This window comes from Thunnus maccoyii, chromosome 24 (assembly GCF_910596095.1).
Source record: "Thunnus maccoyii chromosome 24, fThuMac1.1, whole genome shotgun sequence".
Taxonomy (NCBI): domain Eukaryota; kingdom Metazoa; phylum Chordata; class Actinopteri; order Scombriformes; family Scombridae; genus Thunnus; species Thunnus maccoyii.
In genome coordinates this window covers 8,214,342-8,237,546 of record NC_056556.1, presented here as the reverse complement: position 1 = coordinate 8,237,546, position 23,205 = coordinate 8,214,342, and the positions used below count along the sequence as shown (strand labels likewise).

The window sequence follows — 23,205 nt, the reverse complement described above, 5'->3', positions numbered from 1 at the left end:
CAACTTTGTGCTGAGTCATATAAGCTAAAAGCTTTGCTTGCAGCATCCACAAAAGCTAGCCAATACAGTCAAGCCGAGGCCTTTGCACATAGATACAGTAGCTCTCCATCAAGCAAAACACACAGCACAGTGTATTTTGTGGCAGGCCACAACAGCACAGGGGGGGTCACAGCACCTAAGATAGCGTGCAGAACTGGAATGAAGGAATGAGTTGCATGATGTTAGACGACAAGAAATAAAAGTACACAAATATATTGAATTCCTATTGCAATACACATGGATTGACAAAAATGGTCAACCCAATGATGACTTTATTAAAAGAAAGATACTTTTATTTGATGTACTGTTACTGTTAATGGTGTCAGTTTCTACTGCAAGTACAGGGAAACTGTAGATATGAATGAATCTTGCTTGCTTGCTTGGATAAAAATGTGTAAGTAAATGCATTAGGTTGATTTTCTTGATTCAATTATCTTAAAAATAAGGATGATGATATGTGTCCAATGAGGGTGGATTGTAATGCCAAAAGTGTGATCTTAGTAACAATAGGAAAACAGAATAATCCTTTGCCTTGGGATGAAATGAAAACAACATTGAAACTCAAAGCATGTGATATACAATAGACTTAAAATACATTCAGAACTGGATTCATGAAGCACCCACACAAGTGGGTGTACTCGGAAACACCATATTGCAACACATTATTCCAACAAAAACCCACATAAAATTATATACAGACAACTAATTCTAGCCACACATAAGTCTACAATGCTTGACAGTTTTGACAGTGATATTTGCATTTGCAATGTAGCTGGCAATACAAAAAGTGGAGAAATGATCAACTGCAATATGGTTGATCAGGTGTTCTAATGTCACCCCAATGGAAAGCAAATGGTTATGTTTGGCATGAAAAAGCACAAAATCAAAATGCTGTAACATCATTTGCACATGGCAACTTCATATATTGAAGCAGAAGCTTAAGGATTTAAGAGCAACAAAGCTGCAGGAAGGCTGACAGCAAAGCCTGTGTTGCATCGCATTTTAGAAATCAAGAGCAAAAAGTCCTTGTGCTCACTAACAGAGCACAAGAGGATCATGCAAATTAAGTAATGAACAGACTCACATTTACTCAGACGCACTCTCATACAGAAGGATATTCAGTTGCTCCCACACAAACTTTATGCACACACACACACACACAAAAACCCATAAAACCACACACACCTTTTTGTGATGGGCTGTGTTCACTTTGATGACTCCCTCCATTGAGGACCTCAGGTGTCTGGGCTTGCTGGAAGCCCAAAGCCTGGGGCTCTGTTACAATATCTGTCTGCTCTAAGAGCAAGTCTCGTGGCTGCTCATATGTCACTTCCTCCTGGTAACTGTCGGGCTCCTCTGGAGCCTCCTCCTCATCCTGCTGTTGCTCCTCCACAGAGAAAGCACTGACAACCTCTACTTTATCTTCTTGAGCAGGGAAGGGAGACACATGGATGAGACATGGAGGACAACAAAACTGGGGTTACATGGGTTAACAAGACACTTTCACCTCTGATGGAGATGCATGGGATGCAATCAACAAGCCCTCTATCACCTGTGTGCTGATAGAGTTTGCAGATATTTAAATTCACAACTTAAAATTCCTAATAATAATTTATGAGTTTTATCATTATTTTTTATTATATTTTTATTTTTCCATTTAACAACATATATTTACTCCAAAATAATTTCTGACAAAATGTACTGTAGGATATACAATTAGTTTGTCATTAACCTGCATTCAAGTAGAGCTGTTTATGATAACATATTAAATGTAAGTTGGTATTATATACATAATTAACTATAAGTATAAAGTTGAGTATGAACTTTCCATGCAGTGTGACCATCTAACAGTACATTTTGGTGATTGCATGCCACATGTGAAAAGGACATGATTAGAAAACAGACTGTGCTGTTCTCTGTGAGTAAAGAGCTGAAAGCAAATCTGTGATTTACTCCTGGAGGAAATCAATAGACAAAATGAGCAAAGGAAGAGAGAAGACGCTGAGAGGGGAAAGCAGACTAATGAGATGACGGGCTCCAGTGGCAGGTTATGTACTATCGCCTGAGGGGAGGAAGGATGTTTGTGTTGCCATCTAGCTCTAGCATCAAGGGTAGAGTTCAGTAACATTGTGGTGTGTGTTAGAAAACTACTATTGAACTAATATTGGTATAGTAGACAGAAGTGTGAACAGGACAGGACAGTGTGGCACATGCTGCAGGCACCTTGAAAGTGATATGATAATGCAAGGGGACAGAACACCTCCAAATTAAAAACTAAGGGACCAGAGGAAAGAGGAGGAGTGGTTGACATGTTTCAAGAAAGATCTCTGGAAGTCCTCAAGACTGTGTTTAGTGTCTTCTCTTAGAGATATTTTTGCCACTCTCACCACCATTCACACTCTCATCCCGGGTGGTCTGAGTGGTTATAAGTGTGTATACCTTGTGCCACGGGCCCAATCTGCTCAGCGGATGGAGAGGGGGGAGGGGAGGGAGGCAAATTGGCTGAGTCATCCACTGCGAAAGGGAGAGAGAGAGAGAGACACACCGGGGAGACAAGACATGGATGGGTGGAAAGAAATGAAAAACTAATAATTCTGCTGACCTTAACTCAGTGAGAGGTCTCCCTTTGAATTTGAAATATTGCTGTTTTTGTGTGTGTGTTTGATGAGTTGTAGATGCAGATCGCAAATCCCATGCTCTTCTGGGATTTCATTAGTCGCTAGCTGGGCCTTTTTGCTTACTCTCCAGTGTAGATAAATGCAGATAGAGCAACCAACTTACCTCAGATGGTGTAAAAATGGTCAAAAAACATTGAGAAATTTAATATTTACAGTCAAATCACTGTAAAAAGAATATAGGTGGAAAGACGACATGCACATAGTGAAAACGTGCCTGGACCCTCTGTATCTTTCTCTTCATCTACTTTTACATTAGTCTCACTGCCCTTACCTTTTCTATCAGCTTATACCAAGAACTTTGCAGACATATAAGTTTTAATACAACACCCCAAAACATTGTCACAATTTATAACTGGGTTTTAATATGAGATAGTATACGAGGAGGTACCCAAAAATTCCCATCAAAAAACCTCCCATCCTTAAAATCTGACTGCCCTCTCTGACAATCCTTGGAATATTTCCAACCACTAAATCATCAAGCTTTCTGTTCTACTTCTAGAAAGGCCTAAAAGCCCTCCATACACCTTATACTTTAGTTACTAGAGTGATTAAACCAACAAAAGTCCCATAACCAAGGGTCCTTTCTGCCTCTGTTAGCACTGCTACAGCAGATTGTTCATGTTCAGCACTCATTCAAATGTGAAACGGTTGGATCTGTTCAAGTGCCTTTTGAGGATTGATTGTCCTTTCCTGGCACCATGGAACCAATTACATTTACCCACAGCTGCAGACCTATCTGGCTGTGAGGCAGGCCAATCAATGTCATTGAGCCAGTACTGCATGCACACGCATGCACAGGATTGCCAACACACCATGTCCATGTTCCTACCTGTTGTCCCAGGATGAGCAGCTGCCCCACCATGGTATCCATTCTCCCTGTAGGTAGAGCTGTAGGCGGAGTAGCCATTCTCGCCGTTCTCTTGCCCGTTGGAGGCCCAGTGCTCCTCTGGCTGCTGACCGTCTGCCATGCCTGCCTGCTGGGACACTGGGGAGGGGACGGATCACCTGTTAGAGCAGGTGATGTGGTGGGGAAAGAGAGGAGAAAGATGAGTATGATGTGTGCAGAAGATGGAGGAAATGAGTAGAGAAGAGGAGAGGAGTCAAAAAGGTGGACTCCACTGAAGGACATCAGCTAATTCTGATGCACACTGCATGGTGAAGTTAACAAATCAGCCACCAGAGGGAGTAGGGCGCCACACTGTTACTACCTGCTCAGCCAACTGGTCTTTGTCTCAGCATCCACGTGCTGAAAAGACCGACAAAATGTCAGTGTTTCACCTGTAATATTTCCTTTTTTTCCACTTTTACATTTGTTGCGACTCAATCTATGCTTCTACAAGATGTCTTTTGTAAACTAAACAGGTGGAGCATGGCATCATCACCTGCTAGGCTTTGAGATTTGATCCCCTTCCATGTTACATGTGCACACTTACTGTGAGGGTTTTTTGGGGTTAAATTATAACAATGAACAATTTAGCAATAAGCATCTGAAAAAGAATTCACGCTATTTCTGAATGTGTGACACCATATAGACAAAAATATTAGGGCGCACTGCAGCAGGCAGCTTATAAAACGAGAGAAAAAAAAGAGAGAGCTTGTGAACACACCCTTCATATCCCCCTCACCAATGATAAGGAGGTTGTTGCCATGGCAACCAGAACAGGTCTTATGGGGTCCGGCAGCTCTGGCAGTTGGGTTTGACAGGCTTGCCCCATTCAGACAAAATAAGTGGCCCTAAACAGACACTATCCACACATATAAGTGCAACACGTGACAGACAGCAGCACATATTAACTCCCAACAATTGCAACAAGCTCTTTTCCATCCATTATAATAACAAAAGGTTTATTCCAATCAAGTATGCACTACTGAAGTATCTACATTCTAATCAAGCATGTACCCTCATAAAAGTGTCTTATTTCCCTTTAGGGGAAACACATAATGTTGCTTTTTAAACAAGATTAGTAGGGGGCCCTCCCATGCCTGGCAGCCTACCTAAATAGACTCATTATCATCAAGCAGCTGCAGCAGCTAATTTCATCCTAACAAATCATCACTGACTGAGACTCCATCCCTCCATCTCGTCTCCCTTTCTTCAGCTTTTCTATCATAACCACCCTCTTGTAGCTTTTAAGCCCCAAGTCTTGCTTAGATACTATTCTCATGTTTGTGTGCTAAATATGAAGTTAGAGCCAGAAGCCAGTTAGCTTAGCATAGGGACTGGAAACAGGGGGAAACAGCTAGCCTGGCTCTGTTCTTAGATGACAAAATCTTCCTACCAGCACCTCTAAAGCTCACTAATTAACACGAACAAAAACAGTGTAAAAACATTTTTTTTTTTTTTTTTGGCTTGAGGGATGCACTGTCAGATAAAGGTGTAAATGAAGATTTCAGCCCTTCCATGAATAAAAATCTATGAGAGATGTGACATTTAAAAGAACAAATTCAAAGATGTACAAAGAATTAGCTGCTTCTGTCCTAAATAGCTTCTGTGAAATAGTATCTCCCTTTCTCATTTGTCTCTCCTTTTCTCCTATTACTCTCAGTCGTTTCCCTCGTTTTTTTTTGTCCTTATTCCTCTCTAAGTCTCTCTCCTCTCCTTCCCTGCAGCGCTGCATGACGACAGGCTCACAGAGATCGGGGCTAATGTCTGCTGCAGTGGGAAGATGTGAGGATCAGAGGAGGAGAGAGAGAGAGAGAAAAAAAGAAGAGAAGACCAGGGAGGAGGAGGAGGAGGAGAAGGAGGAGGAGGAGAAAGACCCACTGACACTCAAAGATACTGGGCCAAACTGTCTGAGACTGAAAATCTCAGCCCAGGGCTCAAAGGCGAGCCTGGTCCCAGCTGTTGCTAAGGAAGAAAACTGGTGCGCTGACAGCCAGATTGTGCTGATGGTGGTTTAGAGTTGCATTGACCTGCTTTCAGCTGCTGTTTTGGCAATATTATGCCACACTTGACACTTACAGATCACAGATTGTCCTTAGACAAGGGTGTCATAAATCTTAGCTACTTACATAAAGCCTATGTGTTCTCATTTGACGGAAAAGCATGTAATTGCAGAGAAAAACACACCTTTTCCCCTCAAAAATTCAAATGCATTACATCCCAGGGGTTCAGATGTACTGTAAATATCTTGCTTAGTATTTGTTGGCTTGTCCACTATGTTGATATTTCTATATTTGTCTCCTCTGGCAGCAGACTACAAAATGCTAAGAACCATTGGCATTTTAATACAAAGTGGCTTAAGGAAAACTGACAGGATTGGTGGCGAGTTACAGTAACTGTACCTGAATGAACTGTGTGAATAAATGCCGACACAGATCACAATGTAACGAAGAGTTTAGACTTGCACTGACTTCCTTTTCTCATCTAAAAAAGAAGGCATTCACAATCCCTGACCAAGGCCTTTGACCAAAATCTTGCTTTTTCAATAGTATGCTCGAGTTTAAGGCCTTGTTGTGCATTATTTAATTATCCTACGCATCCGTCTACCAGGCGTGCTTTAGAAGATATTCAGTTTAAGGTTTTTTGAAAGAGAGTAATACCTACTTTTAAACACTAACACATAGCACAAATTCAAGTTCATGTCCTGTTAAATGAATATTATACCATGTTAATCTAATTTAATAGAAAAACACCTTTGAAAGACTGAAGTTTGACCTTTAGATCAGCAAATCTGCTATTTTTATTTGGAAATGAATTTACTTATTCTATAACTAAGTTTTATGTAAATTCTCCTAGTAACATTAGACACCAAAGTCAAATTTGTTTTAGTTAGTTATATATTTTTATGCTGATGTCTGCATCCCCTCCCCTCCAGACCTTCCTCTCCAGGTATACCCCATCATCCTCATGTCACTAACGTGATGTGACATCGCCCTCCGTTGCTTCCTTTTAGCTGTTTACCAGTCAAATTGTGTTATAGCGAAAAGGATAAACTGTGTAATGGGCATCTTTCCAGACACAACTAAGCAAGAGTTTTTCATATTTTGCACCAATGCAGTATGCTATAATTATCACTCTCTCATCTCTCACCTGACTGACTGACCTTATGTCTGATGGTCAGTCTGGATTTTGGTTTGTTTGACTACTATACTGTGAGAAAGTCTAGCAGCAGAGCAGTCAGCCCATGACTGCTCAGCATGTGAACCATCACTGTTTCTTAATCTTGAAAGGGTTAAATCAACAGCACTAGGAGTCAAAAAAGGACTGTCAAATCCCATCACGTCCTGGGATTGATGTCTTGAATTGAACATGCCAGTCTGATCTCTTACAGAGAGGGTGAGGAGAAGGTGTGGCAGCAGGCCTGCGGCTCCACTGGGCTTCATTCTCTCTTCGCCCTCTTTCTTTTGTCTTTCGTCTGGCACTTTCGTGGCCCCCCTGCCGCACTCAGCCCTACCTTCCAGCCCCAGCATCCCTCCACCCCATCCCTCCCCATCCCTAATCCGACCTCACTTCCCTCCCAGTCTGCCCTGCTCCCCCCACCCCAATCTGGGTCACTCATCACGCCTCCATGGAGCGCCACTAACATCGGAATGTCACCATCCATTTAGGAGGGAGGATGGAATCTCTGGCAGCCAGCCTCAGTAGGCCAACCTGGCCTTAATCCTCTGTGTGAGCGGCCGAGTGTGTGTCTGTCTGAGAACCTGCACAGGATCAGCTACTGTAGGTTTCTAATGATATGAATAGGTATGATTTTCTGCACACCAATCATTGGGCCATCATTAATAGTATAATTTTATCTCTGAACACTTTTTATGTATTTAAATGCAGAGACAACATTGTAAAAACTGTCTTAAGCAATGTGTTTTGTAATTTAACTTAATATTTGTTATAATATTTCCTCTTTCCTAGTCTGATGGAGCTTCCATTGACTGTAAAGCCTTTGACATATAAATGTCCATCTTCTCTGCCTCTCTGGCAAGCAGGCCTGGGTTTGGAATTTGCATTTTGGGCATTTGGCAAACATCTGCATACTGGACATAATGAGAATATTTTGGCAAATGATCAGTTGAAGGAAAGTTTCCAGGAAAATAAGCAGTTTTAGACACACTGACACACTCAGAAGGTCACAGGTTTGTTTCGAATATGTCTACCAAACTAATTTATTTTATATTGTCCTATTTAAAACATCTTCATTATCTCATTTTACTGTTTTTATCCTTATTCTACTGTAAATATCATGATTATTTCCTTTTTTTTTTAAAATCATTCACTTTTATGTAAATCCCTTTATGTTGCATTTATGCATTATTGTGCTTAAGTTTATCATTATTATTTTCTCAGTTATCAACTATATGAACAACAGTTACATTATTATCCAAATTAAGACAATGATATGATAAGAAAATGGCTTGTAAACATGATTACCTTAGTCTGAATAAGGCTGAGGTTAGTGTAAAAGTGATTGAATTGAATCTTAAAATTTTAGTTGCATTGCTGAAGGGCATTTTAGAAATGTAGATGTACTAATTATCATTTATCATATGAGCCGTTTTTAAAACAGGTTTGTCAAAAAAATATGCTGGTTCTTTTCTTAATAAATGTGAATATCTGCTAGTTTTCAGAGTTTTTTATAATAGTAAATTGAATATCTTTGGGTGTTGGACTGTTGGTTGGACAAAAGAAGAAATTTGGAGATGTCAACTGAAGCTTTAGGAAAAGCTCTGGGAAGCTTTTCACAATTTTGGCAATTTCAGAGACTAAATTATTAACCGATTAATTGAGAAAATCATTGTCAGATTATAAAAGGCTTTTAAGAACGACAAAGCTTAATCAAGAAACTAAATTATTATGGAATATGGGTCGATCAGACATTATTATAGTTAAGGTAAACACAGTTATTGTACAGCAAGTTGCTATGAATGATGGGTAACTGTCTCGGGAGCCCTGAGGAGGACAGGAGGACAGTCAAGGTTGCTGTGACCTGTAGTCAACCCAGAATCCAGCAGCTCCAGCCGCAGCAGCCGCAGCAGCAGCAGCAGTGGCAGCAGACGAGCGGATTATATTCCTTTGACTCAGCAAGACATGTGGGGGGGATTGAGGCATAACGAGCGCTGCCAGTGAAGTGTGAATGAACTGTGTACACGGTGAACACCAGCATGACGAGCGAGGCACGCGCACATACAAACACACACCCATACACAAGAGGTAGGGGCTGAGTCCACTCCTTGCAGATTAAGTACCGTAATAACAGCAGTATAGGCGCACTGAGATTATGTGTAGAAAATACAACAGCGTGAGGAAGAGGTTTGCAGTTTTTTGCATGGCTTTAGTATTCCTCAAAACCCTACTTTGATTGGAAATCATATAAATAAATACATCTGCAATCTGTAAATTCAATATTAATGTTATTTTCAATGAGATCAACCATGTGTGGATGAATCTGCATGCCAAAAGAGGCATTCAATTTTAAGAGAAACACGCCTTATCATATGAATTGGGCAAAATTGATAGTCTCACAATAGTGATAACATAATATTATAATAGAATTCTTACATTTAGCTCAAAAATATTGGGAGGTAGTGATGTGAGCATGTGAAAAAGACTTCAAATTAACTTTTTTTGCCACTTTAAACTATGATTGGCATTGCTTTTTCATGTTCTTCATCACTAGTAGTCTTTATAAACCTTGAGCTATAGTAGTAGGCTCATCGTATGAAGTGTGTACAGTTCATAAATATGCTGTGCTGTATCTACATGCCTGTGAAGTTAGTCTCTACTCGGTCTTCTCCCCCACCTTTGATCACAGTCTGAAGATCTGCGCATGAATTTACTGACCGGAAGACTTGCTGAGCTCAACTATGGTGGTTGGGGGTGGGGGAGGGTAAAACATTGTCATTTATTCATAATTTTTGGCTGAAGCTTGCTGCACACCGAGTGACACTCTTGTGATATTGTATTTAGGCTGTGAGCAGCTGCTGTTGCCTGCTGCAGGCTCTGACCATGAGATGATTTCTTTTACTGCTATGCCACCATGTTTCACATCCAATCAGCCGTTGGCAAAATGACTGTAGTTTCTTACGTTTCTCTATTATTCTTAATTTTCTAAATAAAACAAACAAAATAGTAATGATCACTATGACGGTTAGCCATCATCAACATAACTTATTCAGATAAATATAATCTAAGGTCACTTAACTGCATTAAAAGATTTATATTAATGCATTTCAAATGGTTTCAGTGAATGAGTAAAGTCTGTCTGCAAACTGAAATTCCTCCTTCAAGACAAATGAAGATTGAATTTAAATCAAACTGACTCAAACTGACTGCCAAGTGTCTTCTGCATCCTGACTCAGATTTATTTTTTCCTGTCATCGCTCTCCTGCTTCTCCCTCTCTTTACTCTCAGCCTCCAATCTCATCAGAGGAGTAGATGCTTCCTGGCACACAGCAGCCCCACCCACGGTGATGTCATCGTTCCCATGGTGATGGGAGCCCCGGGATGGGAGGGGCTGGTGATCAGGAGTGGATGCTGAGCTGCAGAAAGCGGGACTTTGACCATGTTATGGATCCTGAAATAGGTCACCAGATCCTCCAGGCACAGCCCCCGGGGATCCTTCCTAACTCCTTCCTCACCCCAACACGAACACAAATGGGAGCCGAGCCATTTAAATCCATCAATACACTATTAGCTGGTTGCTGGTTGGGCTGTTGATGTCATTTTAGACCTTTATGCTGGTGGTGATGGGGTGGTTTATATATTTATATCCTGTTACTATAAAAGCTAGGCAAGAATTGCTTATACCAGCAGGATTTAAAAAAGAGAGAAGTCATGGGATTTTTTTTCCCCATTCACTAATTTCATGCTTTCATTACCAAATGATATCAAAATAGTTGAGTTGAGCCTTTTGTAACAGTGTATAATAACTCTTTCCAATTTAATAACAATGGTTTCCAACATTTTCCTTGTAACCTTAAAATAAAGAAATTTCTATTTGCAACCTGAAGTAGCTCCTCCAAAGAGTAGTGTTTTTCTTCATATTGTCACATTTTAATATTTTTTAGAGGTATAAAGAGGTAAAATATCTAGTATTTCACAACATTAGAAAATTAGGAGAAAAAAAGATTTATTGGGACCAATTTAGTCATCCAAAAAACATCTCTGTTGATACTCTGTATCGCCTAATAATATAACACATAACTGATCAACCTATAAAAGCTTTTATTACTGTACTGAATTATATTCACTCTACTGATGTATTAAAACACCAGAGCTGCAATGATTAGTCGATTCCCCAATTTTCAATTGACAGAAAATGATTAGCAACTATTTTCATACTTACTACTACTACTAATCATAATTTTTCAAGCAAAAAATTGCCTATTTTATGGTGCCAGCTCCTCAGATGTGACTATTTGCCGCTTTTCCTTGTCGTAAATTACAGAAACTGTTCAGACATACAAAATATTTGAAGATGCGAGGTCACCTTGGGCTCTGGAAAATTTTGATTTGCATCAGTAATTTCTGACATTTTATAGACCAACTGAAGAAATGATAAATGAAGGAAACAATTGGCAGCAACAACGATGAGATACACAGAGTGCCTTTTAGGTCTTTTTTGGGGAAATTATTGACTTTATTAATTGTACTTAAGTTAAAGCAAAGGTTGTCATAGTAAAAACTGTGATTCAGTTTTCACCAGCTATTTCTGCATAATTATTCTTAATTGTCTCAACCAAAAATATTGAGCAACAACTGTGATGTTTTCACACAGCTGTGAGCTCTCTGCTGTATTTCCCAACGAAAAACCTCCCATCTGTCAGCGCAAGTCGTCCATCTCTTTAGCAGTCAGTCCCTCCCTCCCCAGCCATCTTGCATTTTCGTGCGTCCTTCATCGCTGAGGGGACTATGATGACTGCTGACAGTTTACCATCTTCCAGCCCACGCCCTGCACGCCTTATATACACCCGCACCTCTACAGGCGCACACGCCCTGCTCAAATCAAACCGAACATGTGCCCAAACACACGTCCTGATTTTCCCAAGTAGTTGTTGTCCTGAGACTAACATTTTGTACGATAGCCCCGGGACAGCAACTGTCTCAGCCAATCAACAACTGAACCGCACACACAAAAAAACAAATGCCAAATGCATCCGCAAAGCTAAACCCAGAAGAACACATTGTTAACATGAGCTAAATATAGACACAAACAGAGGACTTCTCTGAAACATTCACCACCATATCTACATTTAGCCACTCACTCTCTCATTTAATTTCCTGTCATGAAACTCAAACAGAATTACAGTACAGTAAAGCTAAAAACACAAGATTGGAGTTTCAACTTAATCACTGCTTTTCGGCGGTCAAAAATATCTTGCATGACATCAACCCAAACAATCGCCCCTTCTCCCTTCCACATGTTGCTGAGCATAATTCCCCCTTCTATTATATATCCATGAACGGCCAAGGCTAATCATCTGGCTGAGTGCAGCCACTTAGATCTGACTCCCGGGGCCCCATGAGTCATGGGAAAAGTGAGTGTGAAATGTCACGCAGGGGGATATGAGTATAAGTAGTACATAGTATTCCATCTGGCGGCAGTCCAGACTTCCATGTTTTTGCTTTTTCATTTGGTTATTTAGGTGTGAGGTGAAAATACTTTAAAGAGCTGTATTCAGGCAAAATGGAACCTTTGCACTTTTGTGATCCAATAGAGAATTTTCAGCCATGCTGTATGGCTATGTTGGTCACTTGGTCTTCCACTTTGGTCCAGACTAAAATAACCATAGGACAAATTGCCATGGATGTTTGTACAGACATTCATGGTCCCTACAGGATGTATTCCACTGACTTTTGTGAACCCTGACTTTTGCGCTTGTGCAACCTGTAGGTCAACATTTTTGGCTGTTAGAGAAATATCTCAACAATTATTGGGCAAATTGCCATGTGATTTTATGCAGACATTCATGGTGCCCAAAGGATGAGCCCTAATAACTTTGCTTATGCCATGAGGTCAGAATTTTCATTTGTCCTGCAAAACTAATGACATTCCCATCAGTCTCAGCTGTACTTAAGTAATAATTAGCTAATGTGAGCATGCCAACACGCTAACCTGAGATAGTGAACATTATAAACATGATACCTGCTTAGTACGGCCTCACAGAGCCGATAGCAGGGCTGTAGACTCTTTTTAAATTCATGTCCAGGGTTTTGTGTTAGCTTACCGGACTTGAAGAGCTGTTGGATGAACCTGACAAGTGCTCAGACCTGCATGAAAAGAAAAAAAGGAAAAGGGAAAGAAGAGGGAATACATGTTAGGACACAATGAACTGGAGCATTAAAATTTAACACTCACTCAACATACTTTAGTCCTATAGAAGAGTTATGTCACTGGGTCAGAGACAAGCCTAAACCCATCTAATTCACCAACATTTCTAAGCTTTATAACCTCTGAATCCCACTTATAGTTCAGAATCTAATGTGAGGCTTTTTACCAGGCGGCTTTCATCTCCGTCTCATGTTTAACACAGTAGTGTATGAGCCGTGCATGCACACAGCAGCTTAGCTCTGTCACCTGGAGTCTGCCAGCAACATTAATCCAAACCTCAATGCGGCTTTCTCTCTGTCTTTTAAGCTGCCACTGACGGGCTGTACGCAACAAAGCCGAAGACAATCTAATCTATTCAGAGTGTGTGCATGAGCATTGTCCTTGTGCAAACAAACGTAAATGTCTGTTTGTTGTCTTGCAGCATTTAATTTATTAGCTCATAAGCGTTATCACAAAATTGTGTATTTTATGTTAACTCATTTTGTACTTGCATGTTTTATATAGAGGTTAATAGTCTTATTTTCTAGCGTGGATAACATTATTAAATTTCCCACGGAAAGGCATGTACTCTGGTTCTTTTAATCTTCTAATTACGTACCGTAAGTGAAGTTGGTGCTGATTTCCATGATTTGGTTATACATTTGGAAAACAGATCAGAGAAGTTGTATACTGGTGTGTGTTGGCACCAAACATGTTTGGAGGCGAAATGGGCCCCTCTATATTTTGAGAAAAACACTTCCTTGTCAAGAGTTAGATGATAAGATTGAAATCACTCTGTCTGTACTGTAAATACGCCTGTTAAGATCAGATAGCAGCCTGTTAGCTTATTCGCATAAAGACTGGAAATGGGGAAACAGCTAAAGCAGACTCATTAACCCGTTATATCTTGTTTGTTCAATCTGTCTACAAAAATCAAAGTGTAAAAGGACAATTTGCCATTTTACGGGGGTTTATGTTTGCTGTTTTCAGGCTTTATACTTACCTAAGCTAACCAGCTACTGGCTGTAGCCTTATATTTAATGAAAGATATAGATATAGGTATCAATCTTCTCACTCTTGGCAAGAAAGCAAACGTGTAATTGGAAATGGAAATCTGAGAAACATCAGGTTAAAAAAAGACCAGTGTTCAAGTTAATGAATGCGATTGCAGACAGTGTGAGACAGAGAATACTGGTTGGATAGTTTCCAAGGCAACTGCAGGGAGGATAATAATCCAAAAGGAAATCAAAGTGATTATTTTTCATAAACACATGATTACAAGAGAACATGTCCTCTACGTGCCAACTAGGCAGACTCTACTTGTGAGCTGTTTTCAAGATTTGTCAAACCCTTGGATTGGTCCATTGGGGCTGAGTAGAGGATGAGTTAAGGCTTAAACCAGCCATGGAGAAAGACAGATTTGCACGTTCACTCTGCTTTGGGACTGTAAGGAGGCAGAATACAGAGCATCCTGTTAACATTAAAGCACAGTGAAAGAACCGTCAGGGGGTCTGGCGCCACGGCAGGCAGTTGGACAGAGCAAGAAGGAGATAGAGGATGAAAGGGACGCAAAGAGATTCCCCAAACAGGAAGGAGGTTGATTTATTAGAAAAAAGACAAAAAAAGAGGCCTGTGGTGAAAAAGAGAGGGAAACAGAGGCAGAATTCACGGAGGAAAATAAGACACAAATTTGTAGTCCTTTATTAAAGATTAATTTATTAAATCTTATGTCTTATTGTAGTTTGGTTATAATAACAATGAACTCAAAGAAATCTGTGTTTTTAATGTACACTTTGGGTAATAATTTTATTGTTCACTTTCATCTCTCTTTGAAATAAGTTTTTTAAACCTGACTCCTCATGTATCTTGGCCTTCCATCTTTTTAGTGATGTCACCATGTGCAAAAGCCTCCATGTTGTCTCGCTGCTTTGCAATTTTTGCGCTTATATTTCCAACACCCGATCATGTGGTCATGCAGTTCATGTTGACTCGTTTTCATAATTTTATTCAAATGATTTAAATTTCAATCAATAATGCCATTCTTTGGCATTGTCAATTGTCATTATCAGATTTTTTTTTTTTAATTTTTCTTGTCATTTTCTTTTAAATAAACCAGTTTTTGTCACATAGAGAAAGGAGGCTTATTTATGAGAGAGAAAAGGAAAAAAAAAAGGCTGGACTGGGGAGAGTGAAGGAAAAAATGTTAAGGAGGAAAAAAAAGGAGGAAAATATTTGAAGTTATCTATTCATGTCCAAGACTGACATTTCATTTGATATACTGTTTTTGCTGTCTATCAACTGATCTGTAGATAAAGCTTTGTATTATTAGTTATGTCAATACTGTTTTTAAAAGATTATACCATGATTCAGCATGTTTCAGAAAACTGACTGTTGATTAAAATTGTTTGTGTATAAATGAAAGTTTCTGATGTGCATGAGAAAGTGTCCGGAGAGAACTTGGAAAATCACCATTTAAATATGTCAGTCAAATATGTAAAACCAGTAGCATTTCTGCAAGAGAAGCAGGTTGATATTATTGGACAGAAAAAGAGAGAGACAGGGAGCGGAGCATAGAGGAAAACAGTGAGCCATCGTGAGAGAAAAAAAACAGAAACTAAGGTCACATAGGCAGTAAAGTTTCTTCTGGGGGAAAGAAAAACAGTCAGGGAAGCTTAACCAGAAAAAAAGATGGGAGATGAAAGGATGAGGAGAAAGATAAAGAGAGATGAGCAGTTACCGCCCAGCCCAAAAATATCAGGAGCGTGACAGAAATAGCAGCATTGTACTCAAAGCCACATGTTTTTAACAGTCACAGTAAATGATCCTTCTCTTGCACAGCAGTTGGTCTTGTTATGAAATCTAAGTTTCCCTCAACAATTTATGTAACTCCTTTGCAAATTAGCGTGCCCATAATCTGATGGATAGAAATTTGTGGAAATTGTGATCTTTATAGGATGAAACCAATTAACAAATTGGTGCAAGTTAACTCTAATTGGGGAGGAATATCATTTATCAGTGAATTGCTGAAAACATTTCTGGTCTTTTTGATCATTGTTACTGAATTATAAGTGTTCCTTTTTCTTTTTTCTTACTAACTGCAACAACCCTTTGATTTTCCCCCAGCCTGCTTAAGCATGAAGTATCTGAAGTGTGTCATATCTTATCTCCAAACTCATTAATTGCGGGTTATACAGGATGGAACGCTGATAATTTGACATCTCTACAATCTTATCAGTCAGCCGAGATGACCATCAACTCCAGAGCACATCTTCTCGGTCGTTTTATCGGAAGAGCACAAATAGTGAAAGGGTTGAACAAACAAGTAATTCCTTCTGAGTCCCTGGAAAGGAGGAATACAGTCAACTACACTTGTTTTGTCCATCCTGACATCAGTCTTGACCTGCACGTTCCTCCCAGGAGGAGGGAGGCCAAATGGGTCAAACAGAAGGGAAAGAGAGAAGAGCTGGAGGAAGGCAAGAATCAAGGATAGAGGAAAGAGGGGAAGGGGGTCAGAAGCTGACCTAATCCAAAGATTTGACTTCATCATTGGAGACAAGGCAAACAGGAAATGAATCCTAATCTCAGCACTGTGCTAAAAGGCCCGATAAACCTTGCTGAACTTTAATGAAATGAGCCAACAGTTCAGTTTTACTGAGCGCAGCACTCTGCATTATTGCCAAGCTTTTAATTCTGTCTTATCGATCAGCGCTGTTCATCCTGCGGGATCTTAATTATCCAAATCTTAATTTCAAACTAAACCCTACACAACCATTAGAATGCATTAAACATACTCCAGATAAAAGAAAACCATTGCATCAAATTATACAAGAGGAGGTCAATTTATACTTTATTTCATAGGCTCTTTGGCACCATAACTGAGGACAAAGGGAGAAGCAGAGGATCTTTGAGGTATTTTAGTTGCCTAGGGTTATATCTTAAACATAATTTATTTTCTATAACTGCAATCTTCCACTAACCTTAACCATACCATAGAGGGACGTAAAAAAAACTTTGTCACTGAACATAATCGAGGTTTTCTGGCGATAGGGTTAAAAATATAGTATTTCTTATTTCTGGAAACCACCTTTGATATTTTGCTTTCTGTGAGCAAATGAGCCACTATGAGCTGCAGCAGCCTTTACAAATAGCTGTTTGTTGTCCTTCGCTAACTAGAGAGCAGGCTATGCAAAGCACCCAATATTTACATAAATAATAGCAGCACTTTAACAGCCCTATTTGCCTCTTGTGGAAGTACATTTAGTAACGTAGTCCTAGTTTCCTGAGGTCACTGAATATGGCTGCTAGAATTTGTGTTACGTCACCTGAAGGCACCGTTGGTAATGTTAGATCTACTCCTACCTCCTACAGCAGGTGATAATGGCTATAAAAAGGAAGTTACATTACTTATATATATTACTTTTATATATTACTATACAGATGATTTATGGAAATACTGTTGAAATGAGGCTGCAGTGATCTGTCCTGACTGTTTGGCAGTGTGTTTTGGTCCAACCAAAAGCCTCTCCTCAGAGGTCTCCGCTTCCTCCCTTTTTAACTTGGCCATCAGCCCCATTTCCTCATCTATAATTCACACAGACAGCCTCCTTCTCCCCACAGACAAACACACACGCACACACACTCCCTCAGGCCAATGCACACCTCCGTATAACAGACATACATGCATGTTTAATACATAAAAGTCAGAGTCAAGGTGAGGAACATTTCAAGAGTGTGTTTGTCTGTGACATGTACAAAATACTATGATAGATAATGGGGAAAAGGAAGGTTACATAATAAAATCAAAGCTTTAATAAACATTATTTCACTAATTTCCTCAATAACTACTGTAATTAAGAAAGTGATCTTCTATGAAAACTCTGCCTGAGCAACAACTGAGATTTATATTGGACCCCTTTAGTATTCTTCCACATCATATGTGTCTTGATAACCATTCAGATATGGCATTAAGTGTTTATGGCTTCTCATTATATTCTCATCACCGACTTCACTTGATGCGAGCCAGTGAATAATTGCATCTGTGATTCACTTCGCCTTCTCTAATCAGGACTCTCCATGTAGTCCTGTACTCCTTCATTTTCCTTCTATGTAATCAGTGCAATCTTACAGGTGTAAAGACGGAAAGAACGGAGGCTGTTTACTACACCTCCACACTTTGCACAGAATACAGAGGGGCCTGTGTGGCTAATGAGCCAAACTCTGCAGGGAAACAGGCTCATTAATTCATCTGCAGGAAGAATAGAGAGGAGATGAGCATGAGAGAGCATGGACAAACAGACAAAGTCAAAAAAAATTGGAAATGTAGCCGCAGTTTGAAGTAGGAAGGGAGCAGGGCAAGGGCCACTCATTGGAAACTTATTAAAATCTCTGTAAAAAAGCAAGTAAGTGTGCCTTGTGTTGAGATTATTTTGTCAAACTAAAGAGATAAAGCTGAGTGTGGAGCAGAGTAGAGATGTGTTTACAAAGATGAACAATGTCAGGGAACTAGAAAGGGTTCGACCAAGCCCCCAGGAGAAGCTGGCTGAGGAAATTTCCGGCAGTTACTTGGCCCCAAAAAACTGTTTCCCCACACAATTACAACAACAAAAAAAATGGCTGTAAAACAATGAAAAACAGATTTTCTGCAATTTTTTTCTGAACATCAAACATCAGAAATGACATGTTTGGCAATGATTTATTATACGAGTCCACAGATTCCTTATAATTTCCTAGGAAGTTTCCTGGAACCAGCTAGATAATTTGGCACTAATTATAGAGAAGATAAAAACTGTGTTTAATTGGTTCACTTCCAGTTCATTAATTTGTTAATTGCTAACATAACCTAGAGATTTGTTTAGTTAAAGCATAGCAGGTCAACCAACCATGTAAAAATGTGACATTTGTCTACAGGGAAGTGTGCAGATCAACATAGTTAGAGAATTTAGTTTCATATAATAAATGGATAATAACCAATTATTTACATGAGATTATATGGAGAAGTTCTTTCAAGGGAATTCCTCTGGAAACCAACAACTGTGCACCACCTAAACTTTTATATCTCCCCATTTTATTGGAGAAAAAGTCAGAAAGGATCGGACATTAGGGGATTCACACATAAACACGTACTCTGGCTGTCACACAGTCTACAATCTCAAACACATGTGAGCAGCACTTTCTCCTGCAGTGTTATGTAAACCAGGCAGGACCAGGTGCAGGTCTTTGTGCCCTCAAGGCGACAGCTGCACTTATGAGTATAGACAGGTGGGAGAACTGGTCTTTATGCTTATATATGTAGGTTTCTTACTGGCCACAGAGCATCACATACACTTTCATCTATCAACATGCTAGGAGAGGGCGGCAAAAATGGGGCCCGTAGGCTACGATTTTACTGCCTTGGAAAACTTTCACCCTCAAGAATGTGAGGATGCTGAGAATGTGCAAAATAGTCTTAAGGGTATTGGCTTTGCTGTTAGGTAGTGTGTTTTAAAATGGCAATGTGCAGAAAATATAAAAGTAAGACATTTAAAAGCATTTATTAGTTGTGATACTGTATTATGCTACCCATTTTTCACCAAGTTGTCTCCCTTGTCACTTCATTCCAGATATGTTTTGTAATATCTTCATGTTTTCCTTCTTATTCATATTGTTTTCTTTGTGTTTTTCCTACTTTCTGCCTTTTACAATCCAAATCAAATTTGATTTTCCACTTTGCCACATCATCACGCATTGCTCAACAACACTACACTACATAAAAGCCTGCGTAACATCACTGACATGCCGAACTTTGCTGCAGTCCACCCCCAAATAACATCCTGTCTGATTTACTCAGCTACATCTGTCTCTGTGGCTCACCTCATCTTTGTCAGTACTTTGACATCCAACAACATACCCATCAAATATCACTTGTCAACAGACACTTAAGGGCATTCTGTCAAAGTCAGACTGGCGTTGACTCAACCACAATGTCCCTTTCTCCTACAGTTTGTCTCTGCAAAGCACCTACGTTATACTGTATATTCATCTCTGATACATATGTTTCAAGTGCCACAATGATTGGAACTGTTGACTGACTGTTGCAACAACTGGTTGAATAAAACATAAATACAGTTTTAGTTCAGAAACCAAAGTCTAAAATATGGCTTTTGTAGCATATTTCTTCATATCATTGGAAACAGTAGTTACACAAAATATTGTTATCTCAAGAGTCCACTTACTACCCTTTTCTGGAGCTTTCTTCACCACCTCACAGAATTAACAGTACAAGACACACAGAGCAAGTTTTAGGTGCTAATGATGACCATGAGATGTGGTTCTAAGGACCAAAAAAAGCTAGTAAGTGGACCTTGAGTTAAGATTTTTTCAGTCTTAGAATCAGCAGTGCAACTGCAAAGCCAAAAACAGATTTGAAGAACAAGCCAGCAATTTTATATCATAAGTTTGGGGTACTTGCAGGAGACAGAATTTTATAAGAATAATTACAATTTACCATACAGAGGGCTGAGATATCGTCACTTTTAGTCCCTTGTGTGGATCAAGCACCAAAAACACCAGATCCTGCATCCTATAATGCAATTTAAAAGCAATTGTGCATTCAAGGTTTAAACAAACTACAATTCATATCCATTTTTCAGATGTTTTTCTAACTGACAGTTGTAGAAGTGAAGTAGGGGAAAACCATCGAAACAATGCCCTTCTCTTGTACACTTGGCATCTCTACAACACCTACATTTATCTCGATTACAGTTCAAATGCTTTGCTGACTAACAGTACTTGGAAACAGGGGCGATGTTGACTCCAAAACAATGTCCTTCTCTCCCACGGCTTTTGCTCCACGAGCGCCGTAGCAGTTGGTTAACCGACCGCTACGACGGCCTTCGTGCCAAACTGTGACCTCGCTCTGAGGACATAAGCTTGACAGGACTGGGAGAGGGATGCAGGAGCGGGTGGTGGATGATTGGGGGGACAGGACTCCTTTTGTGACCCCGAAAATAAGGACAGGGAGAGGGCGTGTTTGCCCCCTTGTCCTACCCTCCTACGCTGTTGCGTGTCATCCAAAGTTGGTTCCCTGGAAAAGACAGCTCGCCTGAGAGCTGCCCGGCAACCATGCAGGCAGACGGAGACAGAGATAGTGAGAGGAGGGGGGGGGGAGAGGGAGGGGGGCGGAGGAAGGGAGTGGGGGGCCACGTCACTGTGGATGTGACAGACACCAGGGTGACTTCTGACACACAGTCTAAGACACAATCACATACACTGTAAGCTGAGAGAAACGAACTGGTCGGCAGAAAGGAAAGGAAGAGTTGTTAATAAAAGAGGGAGAGAGAAAAGGGAAAGAGACTGAGAGACAGAGAGAGAAAGGAAATGGGGGGGGGGGGGGGGGGGGGGGGCAGAGTGAGCGGGAGAGAGATCAAAACAGAAGCAAGAACATGCAGAAGGAGGAATAAACAGAATGAAAAGAAAAGAAAGGGTGACAGAAAAGGGTCTCATCACTCCGTCGCCACCTGCTCACATCAAAACCGCCCGTTGGCTCACAAACTCCTCCCGACCATACGATGCTGTCAGCAAACTCCTGACAGCCAGCTCTGTCTACGCTTACAGGCAGAGTAATGTGTCCTGCAGTCTCTCTCGGCTTGGTGTCACTCCCACAGAGAAACCACCAACAATCTGTTGGCTATGAGTCGCTAACCGCCAACGGCCACATGCCATCACAGTCTGAGCTTCTAAATATAATCACGATCGACATCATTTCCAATGGAAATAATGTTATGTTCCAGAGATCAGGCTTTTATATCTCTTGGTAAACATTGGCTCTTACACACACATGCACAGCAGCAGCAGCAGCAGCGGCAGCAGCGGCAGCAGCAGCAGCAGCAGCAGCAGCAGCAGCATACTCAGGGTGAACCGTGCTGTCCTGCCGGCTGAATAATCAGCAATGTCTAGACGAGGTACGTCACAAAGACTAAAGGTCACCAAAACACAGTAACAAGCTCTGGCTTATCACATCATCAGCTCTTTCATTCTTTTGTTTGAATATGTCAGCAAATAATAATGAATAATTATAATCTCTGCAAACAAAGGAGGAGATGATATGCAGGCTGACATTGATCAGAGATTACAGGCACGCTCGGGAGAGATGAAGGCAATGTCTCCACAGTTCCTGTCAACAAAAGAGGGAAAGATAAGCTTTCCCCTCTCTGGCTATTAAATAATCAGAATAAACAGATATTCTCAGTATTTGCTGCTACTACTAACACTGATGCAGCAATATATTCTTCATCTCTGCAGCCTTGGCAGTGGATTTTCTAGCATTGAAGAATTAAAAGATGCATCTTAGAGAAAAAAATCTTACCTGTCGGGGTGGGGCAGTTATTCCAGCTTTTTGTCTGCAAAGAGGGCACAAGGGGATGCAAGGCAGCAGCTTCTGCAGAGAAAGGGAAAGAGAGAGCGGGGAAAAAAAAGATGAGAGACAGAAAGAGGAGCGTACAGGAGTCAGAGGGGCAGTGCCACACTGAGAGAGACGGCTGATGCTTTTCGCCGGCGAGCGCAGCCAGTAAGCACACACTCCCTCACACAAACACACACCGAGCCAACCGGCACGCTGCCTTACGTATAGGTTACCCCCCCCCCCCCTCCCCGCCCCCCCTCGACTGCCTTTCCTGAGCGCACACTCTGCAACCAAGCTAGTGTCTGCACTGCATTGGGGAGGGGAGGATGGGGGGGGGGATGGGAGGGTTTTGCCATGTCTGAGCAAAAGTGTGTGTATGTTTATCCGAGTGTGTGTGCATGTGCGTATGTCAGTCACATTAATTCATGTTTGAAAGGGATATGAAGCTCATCCACCCCTGAGGGAATTGAGTTCCAAGATAAAAGAACATCTTTATCCAAGAAATTTCCAGAGGCGCATTTCATTCTCCTCTCTGTTTATTTCATCCATGAAACATTCTGCTTTTTTTGCTGAAAGACGTTCTCATCATAAATGCACGAAACATTTAAAACATGACAGCGAGTGTAGTCAGAATGTATGTGTGTGTGTCTGTGTCTGTGTGTGTGTGTGTGTGTATAAAGAAGGGGTGCAGGGCTTGCTCCATGCTGAATAATTGCTCTGTCCTGGTGCTCATTTGCAGGCATGGCCAACTGCAGCAGCAGCACTGAAACAAAGGCAGAGAGGGGGAACGAGGGGGAAAAGGGGGTCTGAGAGAGAGACTGCAGAGGCCAGACAAGCAGAGGAAAGGCATACAACTCAGTAG

General features: G+C 40.7%; 1 protein-coding gene across 1 annotated transcript in view; it reads right to left on the bottom strand.

Moving 5' to 3' along the window:
- Positions 1-68: 68 nt before the first annotated feature.
- The window catches only part of LOC121892244 (microtubule-associated protein 2-like), a 45,659-nt gene continuing 22,522 nt past the window's right edge, over positions 69-23,205 (bottom strand). The window contains exons 2-7 of the mRNA XM_042405159.1: positions 22,308-22,379; positions 12,882-12,924; positions 3,547-3,722; positions 2,479-2,553; positions 1,225-1,464; positions 69-193 (exon numbers count right to left, since the gene is read on the bottom strand). Of these exons, the coding sequence (XP_042261093.1) occupies positions 69-193; positions 1,225-1,464; positions 2,479-2,553; positions 3,547-3,685 (579 nt within the window). The 5' untranslated portion in view covers positions 3,686-3,722; positions 12,882-12,924; positions 22,308-22,379. The remainder of the gene's footprint in view (positions 194-1,224; positions 1,465-2,478; positions 2,554-3,546; positions 3,723-12,881; positions 12,925-22,307; positions 22,380-23,205) is intronic.